Consider the following 23,349-nt stretch of genomic DNA (forward strand, 5'->3'; position numbering starts at 1 on the left):
TTTCAATTTGGACATAAATATTTAATTCATGTAATATATATATTACACGTCAAGTGAAACAGGCTAAATGTAGAAAAGCCATATATTGTACAATACAAAGAATCGTGTATGAACATTGCATATAAAGTGGTTCATGGTGGTTTGGTAACGTACAGAAATGACAGAGTAGTGTGATTTGCAAGCTTGTCAACACAAATGAGACCATAGCTTACTGATTTCAAAACAATGCGTAGAATCATAGCAATTGCATTTTGTTGAATAACAAGGTAAAAAAGAATGTTTTCTCTTAGTAACACAGGAGACAAAAACAAACAATTCTTTCTTTGCACCCATGTAGAAAAAGAAAACAGTATTACATTTGTATTAAAACTGGACAGAAAGAATAAACAATACAATTTTATTTTAACCTGAATAGAAAAAGATACAATGTACAATAAAATTAGACAAAAAGTACACGACTGTGTGTTTTCTTTTTATAATACAGAATAAATAGAATTGAACATAGAGACAAAACTCTCGTCACCAAACAAACTAAATGAAGAAACCCATAAACACTTCCCACGGCTATTCAGAATGAGTCGTTTTTGTAATGGAGACCAATTTTTGTTTTACTAAATTAATCCGGTTTATAACGAAATGGGCATTTAGAATCTGGGCCGTTCCAATATTACAAAATAGGTTGGGCTCTAACGATCATGTCTTTTTGCAAAGATGCTATGATGTTGCCAGCAGGGGTTTGTAAACGTCGAATGCAACCAGATTAATGCGTGAGCAATGATTCTACACCCCAACCAATGTTAAAATTAGGCTCATAACAAACAAATGGTATATTAATGCCATTCATGTATAATAACCCCTGACAATGCTTGGCAACAATACCCGATATGCTCAAAACTCTATTTATTTCATTACTCACAGGTAGCATGTGGGCATGGACCCCCTGGCGGTTCAGAAAGTGCTTGGATAGCAAGTTTCCTCTTGCATATTTATATATTCCACATTAAAGTTCAGGGAGAGAGAGAGAGAGAGAGAGAGAGAGAGAGAGAGAGAGAGAGAGAGAGAGAGAAGAGAGACGGCATAGTGGCCTTACCTCTCCCCACTGTGTCAGTAAAAGTCACACTAGTAGACGTCGGTACCGGGATGCGAACCCTGTACCTACCAGAATTAAACATGGATGACTTAAGCACTACACCACATAAGTATGTATGTTACTTCGACTATAGGTGTTTTATACCTCACGCTAAACAATGGTAAGTGAAATAGGATCTCCACAAAAGATACATTTTGAGATGAACAATTTTGTACAATGTTGTAATAACAATGTAGAAGAAAACACAAGACAATGTATGTATTATGGGTAAACAAAGATGCATTATTAAACAACTGTATTGCATAAAGATGAAAACACTGTGCATTATAAACGAACAAATATTTTTTTTAAGCCTGATCGTAATTTCGGCCTCCTAAAAAACCAATCCCAATATAGGACAGCTATTCCATGAAGGACGGTTATAAAAGATATTTCTGTCTTCCATGAGGTATCACCAGGAGGCTGTGCCCAGTTGAGGCGTGCCTGAACCTTTATAGGATGTAGGCACCTAAATAGGTTTTCTCCGTTCCCGATCATGTGATTATGCTTAACAAGGGGACCTAACTCTATTATGTCTGTGGTCACCAGACAAGTTTCATACTGATAGTGCTTGGAATCTTAGTGTTATAATACAATTGACGATCTTGTTGATTTGTAGTGTTAAATTGTATTGTGCCCATATGGTAAATATGATAGTGTAGTTTATTTGTGATAAAATGGTGAAATGAAAAAGGTACCTTTTCAGCCATATTTGTCTGTTGTTGTAAAACTAATGTGTATTTACTGAATGGATGAGAGAAAAAGAATCTGTCATATGGGACAGAAAAAAGTTCACCGTTGGTGATGGAATTTTAGACCCAGATCGAATTTTTACATCTTAGGTGTACTTTTTCTGTCTCATATGGCCGCACATGATGGCTTTGTATAAGAAACATAGTGAGAAAAACAGAGAGAGAGAGAGAGAGAGAGAGAGAGAGAGAGAGAGAGAGAGAGAGAGAGAGAGAGAGAGAGAGAGAGAGAGAGAGAGAGAGAGAGAGAGAGAGAAGCCAGTATTCTATATTAGTCAATAAATGAAATGTGATAGTCATTTGTTAAATGACAAGGTCTTTTCCTGACAAAAACAGGACACAGCTTTCCACAAATGTCCTTCCACATAAGAAACTACAAACTCTCACTTAGACGTCATCATTCTGACGAATTCTGAAAATAAATACACATAACAGTTTAACACAGAATGTACTGACGTATTTTGCATATATATTCAAGTTATCATTCTCTGATATACTGTTCCAAATAAGTAGTGGATATTACCCCCCCCCCCCCCAAAAAAAAAACCACACCCAAACAACCCCCCCCCCCCCCCCCCCAAAAAAAAAAAAAAAACCCAAAAAGATTTTAAAAAAATAAATATAACAGATGCATTTTAATATTTGGTGCAAAGCAGAAACACTCATGTAACAAGTCACTGACAAAACATTGTAAACCAGGCGAGAGAGGTATGCCCGGATGTGACCCACATATGCAACAAGTGTTGTTATTGTCAAAGTTAAGTTTTTCTTTCATGCACTAATAGCAGGTGAAAACCCCCGCGTTTCGCCAAGAATGTACAAATCCCACGTGGCACGCTCCTGTCCGATTTTTCCTGGATCGTGGCGCCAAAATCTGCCCAACTGTTCGGATGACACTGTGGGTGTCGTGGCCCTTGATCGTCCTGAATGCAGACGATCGTCTACATTTCGGGTTTGCCGATATCGGGTCCACATCCAGCTAATGGCTGACTTTGACACATTACGTATATGGCCTACTGGCCTACATATCGGTGGCTGGTACCAACTTGCAGCATGCCCACAACTCTGAGACATTTCTGAATTTGAATACGTCAGAAATGTGACAGACATTTTGTAGTTTTGTGTAAAAGTGTACTTTCCACAGTGTTCATGCAACGTACGCACAGTCCCAACTTTTTTTTATTCAACTGGATACCCTTTACACGTGCATCATCCTGTCACGTATTCCTCATTCTTAATAAGGGCTTCGTGTTTGAATTACGTTGAGTAGGGACATTACCATACATCGTGCACTTATCTAGAATGGTTTTACCTTGTTTCATTCAGTAATTATTCATATTCACAGTATAAACAGTAAGGAACTACCCTGGTTACCGAATATCAAGACATGTATACATGTACGTACCTTTCCTGTTTAACTTAAAATACAATTTGAGCTACAATGAGCACCAGAAAAAAAGAGAAAGAAAAGAGAGAAAACAAGCAAACAAAACCCAAAATCCAAAACAACAAATACCCCAACAGCCCCCCCCCCCCCAAAAAAAAAAAAAAAAAAAAAAAAAGAAAAGAGAAACTACCCCCAAAGAAAAAAGAGCATAATTTCCCCCTTTTTGGCCACATCACTCAAGCCCCTAGGGGTCAGAATAACCAAATTTAAAAACATGTTCCTTTAAAAAAATGTTATTGGACTTGGTCGAGTGGCGACTGGTATACCAAAGGCGGTGGAATGTGCTATCCTGTCTGTGGGATGCTGCATATAAATGATACCTTGCTATTAATAGAAAAATGTAGCGGGTTTCCTCTCTATGACTGTGTCAAAATGACCAAACGTTTGACCACAAATAGCCGATGATTAATAAATCAATGTGCTCCAGTGGTGTCGTTAAACAAAACAAACCTTTTTTGGTCGAGTGTTTGGATTTTTGTTTAAACACTAGCTTAATTTCTTCCCTTTGGGCCCCGCCCCTAAAGACCCTGGTTTGTGGGAGGGGGGAAATTACCAATTTCGCAAATTTGGTTGTCCATGTAGCAAGAAAACATTCCTCACAATTTGGTTGGAACTGGTCAAGTTAGTTTTGGAGAAGTCGAAAAAATTACAGTTAAATATATTTCTCTATATAACTATAGTTTACTTCACCCCTCCAAGAGAACAATGGTTCCTTTTACTGTCTCCCAAGTAAGACACCATACTTTGTCATTGTCCCTCTATTTCGTGCCTATATCAATTTAATGTTCAAGCACGTCCGTCATGGGCGCAACTTCTAACATCGGGACGAAGGAAAAGAAGTATGTGAGGCACATAATAATTTTAGTTAATATATTTTACTCATGACTTCTCAACATAAAATCCTATATATTATAACCATAGCTTCTTTTTCTTTATTAATCCCAAAGCTATTACAAACCAGTTACAATATGATTCCCAAGTGACTATAGTCACAGATTCATGAATAATTACAAAATACCCCTTATCACAATATACTATTACAAAATAGTTCAATAATTACACATTTGTAGAACAACCTATTTCCGTTTCCGTCACAGCTTAAGTTTTCCCTTTTGGGCCTCACCCCTCAGGCACCACACTCTCCGGGGGAGGGGGGGGGGGGGGGGGGGGCAGGCAGTGTCAGAATGACGAACTTCAATAACGTGTTTCTTCATGTGCCAAAGAAGCGGACGTTCACACTAAGCAAAGTTACAACTGCATATTCCTTTAGATGCGCTATAAACCATTCGCAGAACAGAACAGAACAGAACAGTTTATTTTCACTATGGCCGTTCAGCAACGGCAGATGAGGGTAATACAAATATGATGATATATACATATGTGACATAATGGTTTACAGGATTATATAAATTTAAAAATTACATCAAAGTATTACAATAATGCACAATATACATCGAAATCTACTTGCAATAAACAAATACCTTTCGGCTAATTAAACATATTCGGTAACGACAGCTTAAACCATAAATACAAATAAAGTATGACAATATATTATGTATAATATGTAGACATCGGCTAAATATTCGATTCATTTAATTTATTGAATGGTGTCATTATTCGCTTTAAGAACGTTTGCATGTATATTTGCAATTATAAGTCATGATAATTTATAAACGCAAGTGATAATATTTATAAGTTTTTCTAATTCTTTTAATGTACTTATTCTTTTACTGTTCATGAGCTGACTAAACGTATACGTTCTGGGCCGTTTATACTAATATGGATGCAAATACTGTTTCCGAAAATATTTCTCCTTTTTTTTTTTTACAAATGATTAAATAGTGGAATTCGTCTCCAATTTCATTGATATGACATAAAATACACAATCTATCTCCCAAAGTAGATTATTCCAGCGCCCAGTTTCTACCGGAAAGTAGTCGTTTGACGTTCTAAAATTTAAAATAGTAGTCCATAACTTTTGAGGGAAAACATTAAACTATTTTTCAAAATTAAATTGTTGTTGAAAGAGTTTACACGTATTGCCTTTCGAGGATAGCCATATGTTGTTACTCAACGCTACAGATTTTCGAAGCTATCTTAGCGTTACAATATTAAAAACCGTCGTAAGCTATGACGTCACAACGACGCATGCCATACCCTCCAACGGTTTTATGATATAGAAGCGCTTAGATAGTTTCGAAAATCTGGGCCCAGGTTTGTAAATATTGATCCTCTTACAAGTCTACATTTTATGTCTTTTTGTGAGAACCAGTTTAGTGATAAAAGTGACTGCGATGTCCAAACATCACAAATACCTAAATTTTCTAAAACATTTTAACTGCAGTATTTCAGTTCTATTTAGTATTATTATATAAATAATCTGTTAACATTACTTTGTATAGTAAGGAAGATAGCTGTGATTGTTTTCCTGAGACAACACGTGCTCAATAACAAACAATTCTTCTTTGGACATTTAACTATGTTGGAAGTCTTCCTAGATTAATCATAACTTTGAATAATAATAATAATAATAATAATAATAAAAACACATTTTAGGTTAATATATATATACATACATACATACATACATATATATATATATATATATATATATATATATGAACAAATAATACCATTCGAAGTGTTTTTGGTCATCCTGGTGTTTTTAATATCACAAAATGCATTTATAATATTTTTTAAAACGCACGTGCGTCTAAGAAGTAACAGTTATTGAGTCGAGTTTTAATCTATTTTAGAGGATATTTCACCATTTCAAAGTCATAAACTCATGTTTTTCTCAATTGTAACTTTATCTGAATGTGTTACAGGGTTGTAAGTTAACTAAACTTAGTGTTAATTTTCACTGGTTGAAACTCGAGTGTGCGACTTTAAATAAAGAAACAAAACAAAGATATAAAATGACACATACGCAGACATTAAATACGGCGACTATTCAAAGTCAAGGTCGAGATTGATTTTATCAACAAGCTGTTGCGGTCGGATTGGTATTAAATTACATTTGTATACCTACATAGGCCTACATCATCTTCATGTAAACAGTATTGCTAATTTGCAATAATATGATGAAGCAATAAATGTTGTCCTTATAATGACCGGTCAAACCAGTAAAAACTGCCATGGGTAACCTTTCTAATAGGTGTTTTCATTATAACCTGCCTGAAAATTGAGCACACTTCTGTTATGCGCAGAATTATTTTCTATTAACCTGATAACTTATAGCAACGTGTTCTTGCCAGCAATAAATAATAAATAGATAAAGGTCGCACTCTGCCGCTGTTTATCGCCGTCCTGTCCCTGGGTATCACCGCCCTGCCTTAGTTAAGAAAGAAAGAGAAAGAAATGTTTTATTTAACGACGCACTCAACTCATTTTATTTACGGTTATATGGCGTCAGACATATGGTTAAGGACTACATAGATATTGAGAGAGGAAACCCGCTGTCGCCACTTCATGGGCTACTCTTTTCGATTAGCAGCAAGGGATGTTTTATATGCACCATCCCACAGACAGGGTAGTACATACCACGGTCTTTGATATACCAGTCGTGGTGCACTGGCTGGAACAAGAAATAGCCCAATGTGCCCACTGACGGGGATCGATCCCACACTGACCGCGCATCGAGCGAGCGCTGTACCACTGGGCTACGTCCCGCCCCCTGTAGCTTTAAGAAATCAATGGCCGTACCTTCGTAATTAACCTGACCGTCCCCGTCTATATCGGCCTCCCTGATCATCTCGTCCACCTCCTCGTCCGTCAGTTTCTCCCCCAGGTTCGTCATCACGTGACGCAGCTCGGCGGCGCTAATAAACCCGTTTCCGTCCTTGTCGAAAACTCGGAATGCTTCGCGTAACTCATCCTCGGAATCAGTGTCCTTCATCTTCCGGGCCATCATTGTGAGGAATTCTGGGAAGTCTATCGTACCATTCCCTGGTAATAGGATAGAATATTAATGCATCTTATCTATGTAAACAGTTCTATTATTATTACCCTGGTTTTGTAATGCACTAAATTTAGTGGTGAATTTGTATATCAAGTATAAAAATTCATATACATCAGAATCTCGCTGGCTCGAACACGGAACACTCGAATATACAGTTACGCTCGAACAACGATTAAAGACACAAACTCACTCTTGTTATGAAATACAGCTTGATTATTAATACTATACAGTAATATTCTTAATGATTCAATTGTTGCAGATGGGAGATTTCACTTTATACAGACCTCAAGTAGAACTTACCATCTGCATCTACTTCGTTGATCATGTCTTGTAACTCTGCTTCTGTTGGATTCTGACCTAGTGACCTCATCACAGTTCCCAACTCTTTTGTCGTGATTGTGCCGTCGCCATCTTTGTCGAACAGACTGAACGCCTCTTTAAACTCTGAAAGACATTTAGGGTAAAAAGACATTACAATGATAGAAAACTTTGTTTTCAGATTTGAAGTGGTTGTTGTTGTGTACTGGTTTTTGGTCGTTTACTTTAATCCATTGACAAGAAAACAAATTCTATTTAATTAAGAATTGAACGTGAAATTTTTTGAGTTTCATGCTAGTATGAAACGCAAAACCGCTTTACACACTGTATGAATGGCGTAGCGCGTTAGCGCGAAGCCATTCATACTAAAGTGTGTAAAGCGTTCAATCTTATAATTCCAAACACATAACCATGTCATTAATGTAAACCTCTTTAAAATAAAAAGTGAACTCTATTTTCCAACTATTTACTATTTTATTAACACGAAATTCATACTCAACATTAGCGGAATGCCTATGGTAGTTTCGGCTTTTTCCGTCAATAGCCGAATGAGAGAATGACAATGTTACAATCATTAATACAATTCATATTAATTTTTTGCATTAAATATCAATACCAAGTAGAAACATTTTGAATTCACTAGAAACATATAACGTAAGTAATTTTAATAACTTTTAACCTGTAATAAAAATGTCTGAAGCGATCTATTTTGTATGGTATAATTTATATGTGAAGCGGTTGGTGTATGAATATTTAACTACGAACTGTGGATGGGCGCCATTTTTTGATTACTGTCCAGATTTACCAATTACGACGTTGAAATTACAGTTATAAAATATTTGAGTGCGTGAAAATTCCATGTGTTGATAGATTTGACATGGAGAAAGTGGTTTCAATGTTTCCGGAAATGGATGAAACAGGTGTGTCGCGAGTTTCTGTGTTTACTGGCCTTGTAATTGTGGAAGTGGCAACACAGGATGGTTTTGGCATGTGTGACTTCAAGTGGTGCGACACAAGTATTCGTGACATTTGACAGTGCCATGCTGATGTTTCGTTTTTGGAAAGTGGAACATTCTCTGTTGTAGCTTCGAATTGAAGCTTCGTTCCTGTGTCCCGACATGTACATGATATGCCTAGTTTCAAAACCCGAGTCGTTTAAAGATTGGATCGCAGTGGCTATGTGTTGTGTACCGTGTACGTCATACTACAATGCCATTGAATGCGCGTTACTGCTAATGGTTGGCATGGACTGACTGAATTTTGTTTTTGAAATGGCTTTTGTAAAAGACCAAATTCTATTGGAATTATACACTTTTTTTGGATCGACAAAATAGATTTTTAGCTGTGAGATTTTGAATTCACTATAAACATGTAACGTAAGTAATTTCAATAACTTTTAACCTTTAATAAAAAATGTCTGAAGCGACCTATTTTGTATGGTATAATTTATATGTGAAGATTTTTAGAGTTTACAAGTTTGACGGCAGACGATTACTGTTTGATGTCTAAAAATAGAATCTCAAGGAAATTCCTCGGGGATTCCTTTGTTGACATAATTCATAAAGTAGTTCCGGCTATATAGCCAAAAATAGTGCTAAACTGAGATTCATGGTGCTATGAATGCCAGTTTTTATCATCACGTGATACGAATTTAACCAATCCAAGGGTTTATAATAAAGGGATTTTTAGAGATTGGAATTATAGTAATATAATAAATTGCCCCTTGACTTCATTATGTTAAAGTTTGTTTTGTTTAATGACAACACTAGAGTATATTGATTTGTTAATCATCGGCTACTGAATGTCAAATATTTGGTAATTCTGACATGTACATTCTTCGGAGGGACCCACTACATTTTTCTGTTAGGGACTTTTTATATGCACTTTCCCACAGACAGGTTAGCACATATCACTGCCTTTGATATATCAGTCGTGGGGCTCTGTTTGTAACAGCAAAATCACAATCAAAGAATGGGTCTACTGAAGAGATTTAATCCTTCGACCCATGCCCTTCAGCCGAGCGCTTTGTAGATGAGTCTTTACGGTATCCCACTTATTATGTACAACCATATAGCCAGGAATGCGTTACCTTTAAACTGTAATAATGTACTTGATGGCAGACGAACTAAGAAACCTTGGCTATGCTATCTGGCATAACGTTACATGTTTTTGACAAACTCAAGTGCTACTCTGATGTAGCCTTTTAGACCCACGTGCTTCCAATCGAACACAAGTATACTTAACTCCACGAAAAACACATCACCCAATGTTCAGTGTTCGCATTTGTGAGGTTGCTATAAAACACACACTAACATTAACCCTTGCATACAGTATTTGGGCTATTTATTGCCTATTAGAATACACCCAGTTATACAAAATGAGTTAAATGTATTGTGGTTTTTCCCCATCAACTTTACGTCTACGAATTTGACGGGTGCGTTTTCAATAAAGTTCAGTATAACATTCACTTTACATTGTCTTCGCTAAACATGCTCGCTCACAGACAGCATTCCGTTATGCTTGAATTTTTATCTTTTGTGCCGGGCAGTGTTGAAACCATAGCGGAATATCAAAGACCGGGGTGCCTGCTGCCCTGTGCGTGTTCATGAGTGTGTAGTGTCGTGTGTGCATTATATTGTGCGTGTTCATGAGTGTGTAGTGTCGTGTGTGCATTATAGTGTGCGTGCGTTTGTGTTTGTTTTGTTTTGTATATAAACCGGACGTGAGAAGCAATAAAAGTAAAGTTTGTTTTATTTAAAGACGCCACTTGAACACATTGATTTTTGTATCTTATCATCGGCTATTGGACGTCAAACATATGGTCATTCTGACACTGTTTTTTTAGAGGAAACCCGCTGTCGCCATATAGGCTACTCTTTTACGACAGACAGCAAGGGATCTTTTATTTGCGCTTCCCACAGGTAGGATAGCACAAACCATGGCCTTTGTTGAACCAGTTATGGATCACTGGTCGGTGCAAGTGGTTTACACCTACCCATTGAGCCTTGCGGAGCACTCACTCGAGGTTTGGAGTCGGTATCTGGATTAAAAATCTCATGCCTCGACTGGGATCCGAACCCAGTACCTACCAGCCTGTTGACCGATGGCCTAACCACTACGCCGCCGAGGCCGGTCTGAGAAGCAATAAATACAATAGAAAGAATAGAGAGAGAGAGAGAGAGAGAGAGAGAGAGAGAGAGAGAGAGAGAGAGAGAGAGAGAGAGAATGTTATTTTGTTCAATCACTTCCCATAGATCAGACGCTGAACACTGAATGGGACAGTAAAAACTTCGAGTCTATTGACGGGGGCCGATCCCACAACGCATGCATAAAGCGAACTCAAGTATGCATGGACTCTCAATGCAAACGATAGAACTCGATGCTTAAATCGACGCCTTATGTAAAGTGCACTATTCCTCCAGTGTACAGCACATTTCGTCTTGAATAAACACCAGTCATAAAGGTTTGCATCCAATGTGTAAATGTGACCCAAACTGGTTTCCATAGTTTAGCCAGATACTTTCCTGGAAGTTGGCAGCACCAGGTTTATTGCAATTACCAGTGACCTGGAAACGAATGATTTAACCCGTGGTCTCTTTTTATGTCTCGAAAAGATAGCATCCAGTGCTTACTGTTACCTGTACAGAAACCGAAGGGAGAAATTAATTACCTTTATATTCCCCACCGAGACGAAATAGCAGACTTTAATTAACATAAACATTTATAGAAGATTATGATTTAAAACACGTGCCACGAAACCCACAGAACTAATACCTGAGTTATTCTTCCACCGCTGTACACAGGATTTAATTATCGGTGGCGGTTACTGCTATTGCTGAACGTGTCCCTCAGATTGCAACCAAATAAATAAATATCTCATTAAAGTTCTGACACTGATGTAAGCTTTAAACACAGCACAGAGGGTTATGTAATTTCTTTGTGTATGTAAATTGCGATTTAACCCCCCCCCCCCCCCCCAAACCAAATGCCTGATAAAAAACAAACAAAAAACCTTATGTTTGTTGGTGTTAAGTTGGCATTTATACACGACCACCGCCACCACCACCGACCGCTATCGATCCTGGTCGGGCTGCTTGTGCTCTCTTGCACTTGCCGGTAAGAGCGTTACACTCTCCACACCCCCCCCCCCCCCCCACCCTTCCTTCCTGTCCAGGACGGAGGAGTCGGTGTAAGTAGACAAAAGCTTGTTCTGTGCACGTTAAAACCTATGACCTGACCTGACAAATATGCGTGGAAAGAAAAGAAAAGAAAAGAAAATGTTTATTTAATGACATCCACAGTTACTAAGGATACAGCCACTGCGATACTAAAGATACAACCGTTGCACTCAAATTTGTAATGAATAAATGAACGGACAGATGGACGAAAGAACGAATGAATGAATTTAATATTTAACGACACATCAGCTCGAAAAAAGAAAAACCCAGTAACCCCGCCACAACCATCACCATGCAATTTTGGTGTCAAATAAATGTGAGTGAATAACATAATGGATGATGTATATCAATATATCAACGTCTCTGCTGTATAATAACAATATTTTATACAGAAAATACATCTTGGCTGGACTCCAGTAAGCAGTCATGTTAATTTGATAACTAACCACTATGTAATAAACAGATCTCGTATTGTCTGGCCAGCACCAGGCACACGCGGAAGACATAAAAGCCACAACCGCGGCCCGTGGGCGATACGCTGCATGCTAGGACAAGCCTTGTATGGCGGCCACGGAACACACGAAGCACACGGGCGAGACGTGCACGACACTGTAAATTGTTTTGATTAGCACTGATGCAAGACAGACGCAGAGTGATCGCTCTTGGGACGTCTTTCTTGCGAGTCCTTGCAGAACGCTAATGGTTCCGCAAAGCTGTGGCACGTGTATCACGGCAGTGACTGCTATATTGCATATTTCTACAAAAAAATGTTAGGCATGAGGAAGGTAAAAATGCTGTATACTCCTCGGATCTACACCGTTTTGGTATAATTTTGTGGTTTATATTTTCTTCACATTTTGTGTTTCAATACTTTTGTGATTCATTGTATTATTGTAGTATGTAGTATATCATATTAAATATTGTAACAAATATATATATGTGGTGACGTGGTTAAGCCTTCGGATATGAGGCTGGTAGGTACTGGGTTCACAGCCCGGTACTGACTCTCACCTAGAGCGAGTTTTAATGACAATGGGTAGGTGTAAGACCACTACACCCTCTTCTATATCACTAACCACTAACATCTAACCTTGTCTCCTCGACAGACGGCCCAGATAGGTGTAAGACCACTACACCCTCTTCTATATCACTTAACCACTAACATCTAACCTTGTCTCCTCGACAGACGGCCCAGATAGCTGAGGTGTGTCTAGGACAGCGTGCTTTTAGTGGATATAAGCACAAAAATAAGTTTACATGAATGAATGAATATAAATACCGAATAATATAAGTTACGCAATAATTTTAATAAATATATGTTTCATAATAAAATTATTTCTGTAAAGAGACTATCATGTTCATGTACTTGTATTTAAAAATAATAAATTAATATTTGCGTTTAATTTATTGTTCTGTATACATTTTAATACTGGGTAGGATGAGTATTGATGGGAATGGGAAAACGGAATCATTTGAATTAATACATTACCCTTTATGGATGGTACGTTTGCCCAGATCCCATATTGGTCTTGCAAAGTTGAACATTTTCTTCTATTTAATGATACCTCTTTAGCACATTGGGTGCCGGATTTAGCTCAGTGGGTTCAGTGCTCGCTTGAGGTGCTTACGTCGCAGGATCGAACCACCACGGTGGATCCATTCTACTGATTAGGTTTTTCTCGTTCCAACCAGATTACCACAACTGGTCAAAGACCGTGGCATGTGCTTTCCTGTCTGTAGGAAAGTGCATATAAAAAATCCATCGGTGCATTAGAAAACAATGTAGCGTTTCCTCTGATGACGTGTCAGAATTACCAAATGTTTGACATCAAATAGCCGATAATTAATTAATCAATGTGCTCTATAACTATAGCTCTTTGGTTAATTAATCTTCCGATATTGGATGTCAAAGACTTGCAAACAATGCCAGACTGAATTCCCCTGGTTATGATTGTTAGAAGACATCTTGCCTACCATCTTGCCTACCACAGCGTGTGTGACCCGTTCTGGAACCGCTCCCAGCAATGCTGTATCTGTTTACACATATTTCCTCAGAGACAACATACCACAACGCACAATTAACAACCTTCCCTGACAGCGAATTGGAGTGCCATCATACAAAGTGAGTTAACGTAGTTGTCGGTGATGCTAAAATACATTAATATACCTCCATCGATTTAGCGTGGGCAGATTGTCAGTTTAATTAGAAATTATGATTAACACTAGAGGTAATCCGAGCTCCGCACGTGAAATTTTAGATGGGGTGTGTTGACCTTACTTTGGGCTTTGACCCAAGAATATAACGGCTATGTCGATAGCCAGCCCTCATTAGACGAGGCTATATACACGGTCGACGTTATGGTTGTATTCATGGAATTCATCTTTGTTCGCAATATTTAGCACGTGTACGGTAATCGATGGACCTGAGCGCAGAAAGATGCTTTCGAAATGCGTCATCATGTAAAGTACAAAGGAGGCGCACGGCAAAACAAATCAAAATATTTAAAGTTTGTTTTGTTTATCGACACCACTAGAGCACATTGATTTTATTAATCATCGGCTATTGGGCGTTAACCTTTTGGTAATTTCGACCCATGAATGTATGAATGAATGGTTAACGATACCACAGCACGAAACATACATCGGCTATTGGGTGTCAAACTATGGTAAATGCAAACATGAAGTGCATTTTGTTTTTACCTATAGGCTATAGTCTTGGAGAGGACACCACTACATTTGTTTTCAATTAGTAGCACGGAATCTTTCATGTGCACCATCCCACAGACAGGACAACACATACCACAGCCTTTGATATATCAGTCATGGTGCACTGGCTGAAACGAAAAATAGCCCAATGGGCCCACCGACGGGGATTGAACCTAGACCGACCGCATATCAAGGGAGCAAAGGACCACGGGGCTACGCCCCGCTCTGAATGAAAAGAGATGAAGCTGTGAGAACGACCCGAAACTGTTAATAACGCCTGGCATATTGTATAATAGCTTCATATCATAAAGAGATGAAGCTGTGAGAACGACCCGAAACTGTTACTAACGCCTGGCATATTGTATTATAGCTTCATATCATAAAGAGATGAAGCTGTGAGAACGACCCGAAACTGTTACTAACGCCTGGCATATTGTATTCTAGCTTCATATCATAAAGAGATGAAGCTGTGAGAACGACCCGAAACTGTTACTAACGCCTGGCATATTGTATTCTAGCTTCATATCATAAAGAGATGAAGCTGTGAGAACGACCCGAAACTGTTACTAACGCCTGGCATATTGTATTCTAGCTTCATATCATAAAGAGATCAAGCTATGAGAACGACCCGAAACTGTTACTAACGCCTGGCATATTGTATTCTAGCTTCATATCATAAAGAGATCAAGCTGTCACAACGACCCGAAACTGTTACTAACGCCTGGAATATTGTATTCTAGCTTCATATCATAAAGAGATCAAGCTGTGAGAACGACCCGAAACTGTTACTAACGCCTGGCGTATTGTATCATAGCTTCATATCATAAAGAGATGAAGCTGTGAGAACGACCCGAAACTGTTACTAACGCCTGGCGTATTGTATCATAGCTTCATATCATAAAGGGGTGAAGCTGTGAGAACGACCCGAAACTGTTACTAACGCCTGGCGTATTGTATCATAGCTTCATATCATAAAGAGATGAAGCTGTGAGAACGACCCGAAACTGTTACTAACGCCTGGCGTATTGTATCATAGCCTCATATCATAAAGGGCTGAAGCTGTGAGAACGACCCGAAACTGTTACTAACGCCTGGCGTATTGTATTCTAGCTTCATATCATAAAGGGATGAAGCTGTGACTAACGACCCGAAACTGTTACTAACGCCTGGCGTATTGTATCATAGCTTCATATCATAAAGAGATGAAGCTGTGAGAACGACCCGAAACTGTTACTAACGCCTGGCGTATTGTATCATAGCTTCATATCATAAAGAGGTGAAGCTGTGAGAACGACCCGAAACTGTTACTAACGCCTGGCGTATTGTATCATAGCTTCATATCATAAAGGGGTGAAGCTGTGAGAACGACCCGAAACTGTTACTAACGCCTGGCGTATTGTATCATAGCTTCATATCATAAAGGGGTGAAGCTGTGAGAACGACCCGAAACTGTTACTAACGCCTGGCGTATTGTATCATAGCTTCATATCATAAAGGGGTGAAGCTGTGAGAACGACCCGAAACTGTTACTAACGCCTGGCGTATTGTATCATAGCCTCATATCATAAAGGGCTGAAGCTGTGAGAACGACCCGAAACTGTTACTAACGCCTGGCGTATTGTATCATAGCCTCATATCATAAAGGGCTGAAGCTGTGAGAACGACCCGAAACTGTTACTAACGCCTGGCGTATTGTATCATAGCCTCATATCATAAAGGGTGAAGCTGTGAGAACGACCCGAAACTGTTACTAACGCCTGGCGTATTGTATCATAGCCTCATATCATAAAGGGCTGAAGCTGTGAGAACGACCCGAAACTGTTACTAACGCCTGGCGTATTGTATCATAGCCTCATATCATAAAGGGGTGAAGCTGTGAGAACGACCCGAAACTGTTACTAACGCCTGGCGTATTGTATCATAGCTTCATATCATAAAGGGGCGAAGCTGTGAGAACGACCCGAAACTGTTACTAACGCCTGGCGTATTGTATCATAGCTTCATATCATAAAGGGGCGAAGCTGTGAGAACGACCCGAAACTGTTACTAACGCCTGGCGTATTGTATCATAGCTTCATATCATAAAGGGGCGAAGCTGTGAGAACGACCCGAAACTGTTACTAACGCCTGGCGTATTGTATTGGCGTGTTGTATAGCTTCATATCATAAAGAGACGAAGCTGTGAGAACGACCCGAAACTGTTACTAACGCCTGGCGTATTGTATCATAGCCTCATATCATAAAGTATTGTATTATAGCTTCATATCATAAAGAGACGAAGCTGTGAGAACGACCCGAAACTGTTACTAACGCCTGGCGTATTGTATTATAGCTTCATATCATAAAGAGACCCGAAACTGTTACTAACGCCTGAAGCTGTGAGAACGACCCGAAACTGTTACTAACGCCTGGCGTATTGTATCATAGCTTCATATCATAAAGGGTCACTAACGCCTGAAGCTGTGAGAACGACCCGAAACTGTTACTAACGCCTGGCGTATTGTATCATAGCTTCATATCATAAAGGGACGAAGCTGTGAGAACGACCCGAAACTGTTACTAACGCCTGGCGTATTGTATTATAGCTTCATATCATAAAGAGATGAAGCTGTGAGAACGACCCGAAACTGTTACTAACGCCTGGCGTATTGTATTATAACTTCATATCATAAAGAGATGAAGCTGTGAGAACGACCCGAAACTGTTACTAACGCCTGGCGTATTGTATTATAGCTTCATATCATAAAGAGATGAAGCTGTGAGAACGACCCGAAACTGTTACTAACGCCTGGCGTATTGTATATTGTATATAGCTTCATATCATAAAGACATGAAGCTGTGAGAACGACCCGAAACTGTTACTAACGCCTGGCGTATTGTATTATAGCTTCATATCATAAAGGGCTGAAGCTGTGAGAACGACCCGAAACTGTTACTAACGCCTGGCGTATTGTATCATAGCCTCATATCATAAAGGGCTGAAGCTGTGAGAACGACCCGAAACTGTTACTAACGCCTGGTGTATTGTATAATAGCTTCATATCATAAAGAGACGAAGCTGTCAGAACGACCCGAAACTGTTACTAACGCCTGGCGTATTGTATTATAGCTTCATATCATAAAGAGACGAAGCTGTGAGAACGACCCGAAACTGTTACTAACGCCTGGCGTATTGTATTATAGCTTCATATCATAAAGAGACGAAGCTGTGAAAACGACCCGAAACTGTTACTAACGCCTGGCGTATTGTATTATAGCTTTACGCCTGGCGTATTGTATCATAGCATATCATAAAGAGACGAAGCTGTGAGAACGACCCGAAACTGTTACTAACGCCTGGCGTATTGTATCATAGCCTCATATCATAAAGGGGTGAAGCTGTGAGAACGACCCGAAACTGTTACTAACGCCTGGCGTATTGTATCATAGCCTCATATCATAAAGGGGTGAAGCTGCGAGAACGACCCGAAACTGTTACTAACGCCTGGCATTAAACTGTTACTAACGCCTGGCATATTGTATAATAGCTTCATATCATAAAGAGATGAAGCTGTCACAACGACCCGAAACTGTTACTAACGCCTGGCGTGTTGTATTATAGCTTCATATCATAAAGAGATGAAGCTGTGAGAAAGACCCGAAACTGTTACTAACGTCTGGCGTGTTGTATTATAGCTTCATATCATAAAGAGACGAAGCTGTGAGAACGACCCGAAACTGTTACTAACGCCTGGCGTATTGTATTATAGCTTCGTATCATAAAGAGACGAAGCTGTGAAAACGACCCGAAACTGTTACTAACGCCTGGCGTATTGTATTATAGCTTCGTATCATAAAGAGACGAAGCTGCGAGAACGACCCGAAACTGTTACTAACGCCTGGCGTATTGTATTATAGCTTCGTATCATAAAGAGACGAAGCTGCGAGAACGACCCGAAACTGTCACTAACGCCTGGCGTATTGTATAATAGCTTCGTATCATAAAGAGACGAAGCTGCGAGAACGACCCGAAACTGTCACTAACGCCTGTCGTATTGTATAATAGCTTCGTATCATAAAGAGACGAAGCTGCGAGAACGACCCGAAACTGTCACTAACGCCTAGCGTATTGTATTATAGCTTCATATCATAAAGAGACGAAGCTGTGAGAACCACCCGTAACTGTCACTAACGCCTAGCGTATTGTATTATAGCTTCATATCATAAAGAGATGAAGCTGTGAGAACCACCCGTAACTGTTACTAACGCCTGGCGTATTGTATTATAACTTCATATCATAAAGAGATGAAGCTGTGAGAACCACCCGAAACTGTTACTAACGCCTGGCATATTGTATTATAGCTTCATATCATAAAGAGATGAAGCTGCGTGAACGACCCGAAACTGTTACTAACGCCTGGCATGAAACTGTTACTAACGCCTGTCATATTGTATAATAGCTTCATATCATAAAGACATGAAGCTTTGAGAGCGACCTGAAACTGTTACTAACGCCTGGCATGTTGTATTATAGCTTCATATCATAAAGAGATGAAGCTGTGAGAACGACCCGAAACTGTTACTAACGCCTGGCGTGTTGTATAATAGCTTCATATCATAAAGAGACGAAGCTGTGAGAGCGACCCGAAACTGTTACTAACGCCTGGTGTATTGTATAATAGCTTCATATCATAAAGAGACGAAGCTGTCAGAACGACCCGAAACTGTTACTAACGCCTGGCGTATTGTATTATAGCTTCATATCATAAAGAGACGAAGCTGTGAGAACGACCCGAAACTGTTACTAACGCCTGGCGTATTGTATTATAGCTTCATATCATAAAGAGACGAAGCTGTGAAAACGACCCGAAACTGTTACTAACGCCTGGCGTATTGTATTATAGCTTCATATCATAAAGAGACGAAGCTGTGTGAACGACCCGAAACTGTTACTAACGCCTGGCGTATTGCATTATAGCTTCATATCATAAAGAGACGAAGCTGTGAGAATGACCCGAATCTGTTACTAACGCCTGGCGTATAGCATTATAGCTTCATATCATAAAGAGACGAAGCTGTGAGAACGACCCGAAACTGTTACTAACGCCTGGCGTATAGCATTATAGCTTCATATCATAAAGAGACGAATCTGTGTGAACGACCCGAAACTGTTACTAACGCCTGGCGTATTGTATTATAGCTTCATATCATAAAGAGACGAAGCTGTGAGAACGACCCGAAACTGTAGAGACGAAGCTGTGAGAACCACCTGAAACTGTTACTAACGCCTGGCGTATTGTATTATACCTTCGTATCTTAAAGAGACGAAGCTGTGAGAACGACCCGAAACTGTTACTAACGCCTGGCGTATTGTATTATAGCTTCGTATCATAAAGAGACGAAGCTGTGAAAACGACCCGAAACTGTTACTAACGCCTGGCGTATTGTATTATAGCTTCGTATCATAAAGAGACGAAGCTGCGAGAACGACCCGAAACTGTTACTAACGCCTGGCGTATTGTATTATAGCTTCGTATCATAAAGAGACGAAGCTGCGAGAACGACCCGAAACTGTCACTAACGCCTGGCGTATTGTATAATAGCTTCGTATCATAAAGAGACGAAGCTGCGAGAACGACCCGAAACTGTCACTAACGCCTGTCGTATTGTATAATAGCTTCGTATCATAAAGAGACGAAGCTGCGAGAACGACCCGAAACTGTCACTAACGCCTAGCGTATTGTATTATAGCTTCATATCATAAAGAGATGAAGCTGTGAGAACCACCCGTAACTGTTACTAACGCCTGGTGTATTGTATTATAACTTCATATCATAAAGAGATGAAGCTGTGAGAACCACCCGAAACTGTTACTAACGCCTGGCATATTGTATTATAGCTTCATATCATAAAGAGATGAAGCTGCGTGAACGACCCGAAACTGTTACTAACGCCTGGCATGAAACTGTTACTAACGCCTGTCATATTGTATAATAGCTTCATATCATAAAGACATGAAGCTTTGAGAGCGACCTGAAACTGTTACTAACGCCTGGCATGTTGTATTATAGCTTCATATCATAAAGAGATGAAGCTGTGAGAACGACCCGAAACTGTTACTAACGCCTGGCGTGTTGTATAATAGCTTCATATCATAAAGAGACGAAGCTGTGAGAGCGACCCGAAACTGTTACTAACGCCTGGTGTATTGTATAATAGCTTCATATCATAAAGAGACGAAGCTGTCAGAACGACCCGAAACTGTTACTAACGCCTGGCGTATTGTATTATAGCTTCATATCATAAAGAGACGAAGCTGTGAGAACGACCCGAAACTGTTACTAACGCCTGGCGTATTGTATTATAGCTTCATATCATAAAGAGACGAAGCTGTGAAAACGACCCGAAACTGTTACTAACGCCTGGCGTATTGTATTATAGCTTCATATCATAAAGAGACGAAGCTGTGAAAACGACCCGAAACTGTTACTAACGCCTGGCGTATTGTATTATAGCTTCATATCATAAAGAGACGAAGCTGTGTGAACGACCCGAAACTGTTACTAACGCCTGGCGTATTGCATTATAGCTTCATATCATAAAGAGACGAAGCTGTGAGAATGACCCGAATCTGTTACTAACGCCTGGCGTATAGCATTATAGCTTCATATCATAAAGAGACGAATCTGTGTGAACGACCCGAAACTGTTACTAACGCCTGGCGTATTGTATTATAGCTTCATATCATAAAGAGACGAAGCTGTGAGAACGACCCGAAACTGTAGAGACGAAGCTGTGAGAACCACCTGAAACTGTTACTAACGCCTGGCGTATTGTATTATACCTTCGTATCTTAAAGAGTCGATGCTGTGAGAACGACCCGAAACTGTTACTAACGCCTGGCGTATTGTATTGTAGCTTCATATCATAAAGAGACGAAGCTGTGAGAACGACCCGAAACTGTTACTAACGCCTGGCGTATTGTATTGTAGCTTCATATCATAAAGAGACGAAGCTGTGAGAACGACCCGAAACTGTTACTAACGCCTGTCGTATTGTATTATAGCTTCATATCATAAAGAGACGAAGCTGTCAGAACGACCCGAAACTGTTACTAACGCCTGGCATATTGTATTATAGCTTCATATCATAAAGAGACGAAGCTGTCAGAACGACTCGAAACTGTTACTAACGCCTGGCATATTGTATTATAGCTTTATATCATAAAGGTGTAAACTGGAGAATACATTTGAACAAGTTCGGATATACACTTTAATTTACTTTTGGAAGTATAACCAGGATGTTAATCTCAGTGCGTGGGAGGTTTTAATATTATTCCATCTAATGAGTTATATCTCAGTAAAGCAAAAGGGCGACTCAAAACTCGGTAAGGTAACAGGTCTAGTTGAAGAACACAAAAAAGGTTATACACCATTAACCTAACCACACATTTGTATTGACATTTTAAACCATTATGATAATTTATGATAATTGTATGAACATGTCAGCCATTGCGTGATTTTGAATAATGCAATATATAATCACATTAATTTAAATACATAAACAATTGGTTAAAGGGCCTGTTAGTTTTTGCAAGTGTTATAATAACGTTAGCAAGGTTTGATTACAGATGATTTCTAAAGACTGTTTGAGTAAAGTTTGACCAATGTTAATAATGAACACACAAATAGGGCAAGTTGCGTATGCTTTGAAAAACCAAAACCAAAATTAATGTTGTGTTTTGCCTAGCTTGTTTTAACATGGTGCCGTACCATATCTCCATAGTCTAGCACTATCTTGCCTTAAACAGCCTTTATAAAACACGCAGAAAATGTATTATTAATTAATAAAATATCCCTGTTATATATTGTGCCATTCATTTATTAAAGCATTCATTAATTACATTTATTTTTATTTCAATTAATTTTTTTCTCTTTAATTAAAAGAAGTGCCTTTAAAATGGAGAAAATGCCCCCAAAGTGTTTGGTCTACTAGCCAAATTTCTAGGGAAAACTCTAAAATGTATTTTGTATCATTATAAAAAATGACGAAAATATCTCCAGGCCCTTAATTAGTTATACTGAGAATATTTCTCTCTATCGTAAACTAGTGTTATTTAGTTTTTGTTACTTCGCAGAGGAATAAAACGAATTTCATGGCACATAAAAAAGTTTGTTTAGTTTAACGACACCGTTCGAGCACATTGATTTATAAATCATCGGCTATTGGTATTTGGTAATGTTTGACATATAGTCTTAGAGAGGAAATTCGCTACATTTTTCAATTAGTAGCAAGGGATCTTTTATATGCACATACCACGGCCTTTGATATACCAGTTGTGGTGCACTGACTGGAACGAGAAATAGCCCACTGAGCCCATCGACGGGGATCGACCCTAAAACGACCGCGCATGAGAAGAACGATTTACCACTGTGCTACGTCCCGCCCCTTTCATGGCACATAAGCGCCTATTAGTTACTTACTGTATAGTAAATCTGATACTTGGTATATACAATGAAAGGAGAAACCTCCTGTTGCAAAATAGGCTACATGCCGAAAATTCCGGAAAGGCGAAATGTTTTTTTTTAAAAAGGGGGGGGGGGGGGGTTGTTAAAAAACGGGAAAATTTGCGGAGGGCGGGGACGGACTCCCGAAACCGTCCAGTGCCTTGCCTCCAATGCATTTTTATATTACATCAAATTCAGTTTTCGACCACCAGTGAAATGTGTGTGCTCTAAATGTGTCTTCCAATACCTCATTTTCTAATTAATAGTATTCGAAGCCAAAGCCTGGTGTAGGAAATTTTGACATTTCGTAATATTTTAAAAGATGACATATTGGTATTAGTGTTACCTCAACACTTAGTTTGACATTTCGTAATA

General features: G+C 39.1%; 1 protein-coding gene across 1 annotated transcript in view; it reads right to left on the reverse strand.

Moving 5' to 3' along the window:
* The window catches only part of LOC121371605 (calmodulin-A-like), a 53,671-nt gene continuing 30,322 nt past the window's right edge, over positions 1-23,349 (reverse strand). The window contains exons 3-5 of the mRNA XM_041497620.1: positions 7,587-7,730; positions 7,031-7,273; positions 1-2,290 (exon numbers count right to left, since the gene is read on the reverse strand). Of these exons, the coding sequence (XP_041353554.1) occupies positions 2,262-2,290; positions 7,031-7,273; positions 7,587-7,730 (416 nt within the window). The 3' untranslated portion in view covers positions 1-2,261. The remainder of the gene's footprint in view (positions 2,291-7,030; positions 7,274-7,586; positions 7,731-23,349) is intronic.

This window comes from Gigantopelta aegis, chromosome 4 (genome assembly GCF_016097555.1).
Source record: "Gigantopelta aegis isolate Gae_Host chromosome 4, Gae_host_genome, whole genome shotgun sequence".
NCBI classification, from domain to species: Eukaryota; Metazoa; Mollusca; class Gastropoda; order Neomphalida; family Peltospiridae; genus Gigantopelta; species Gigantopelta aegis.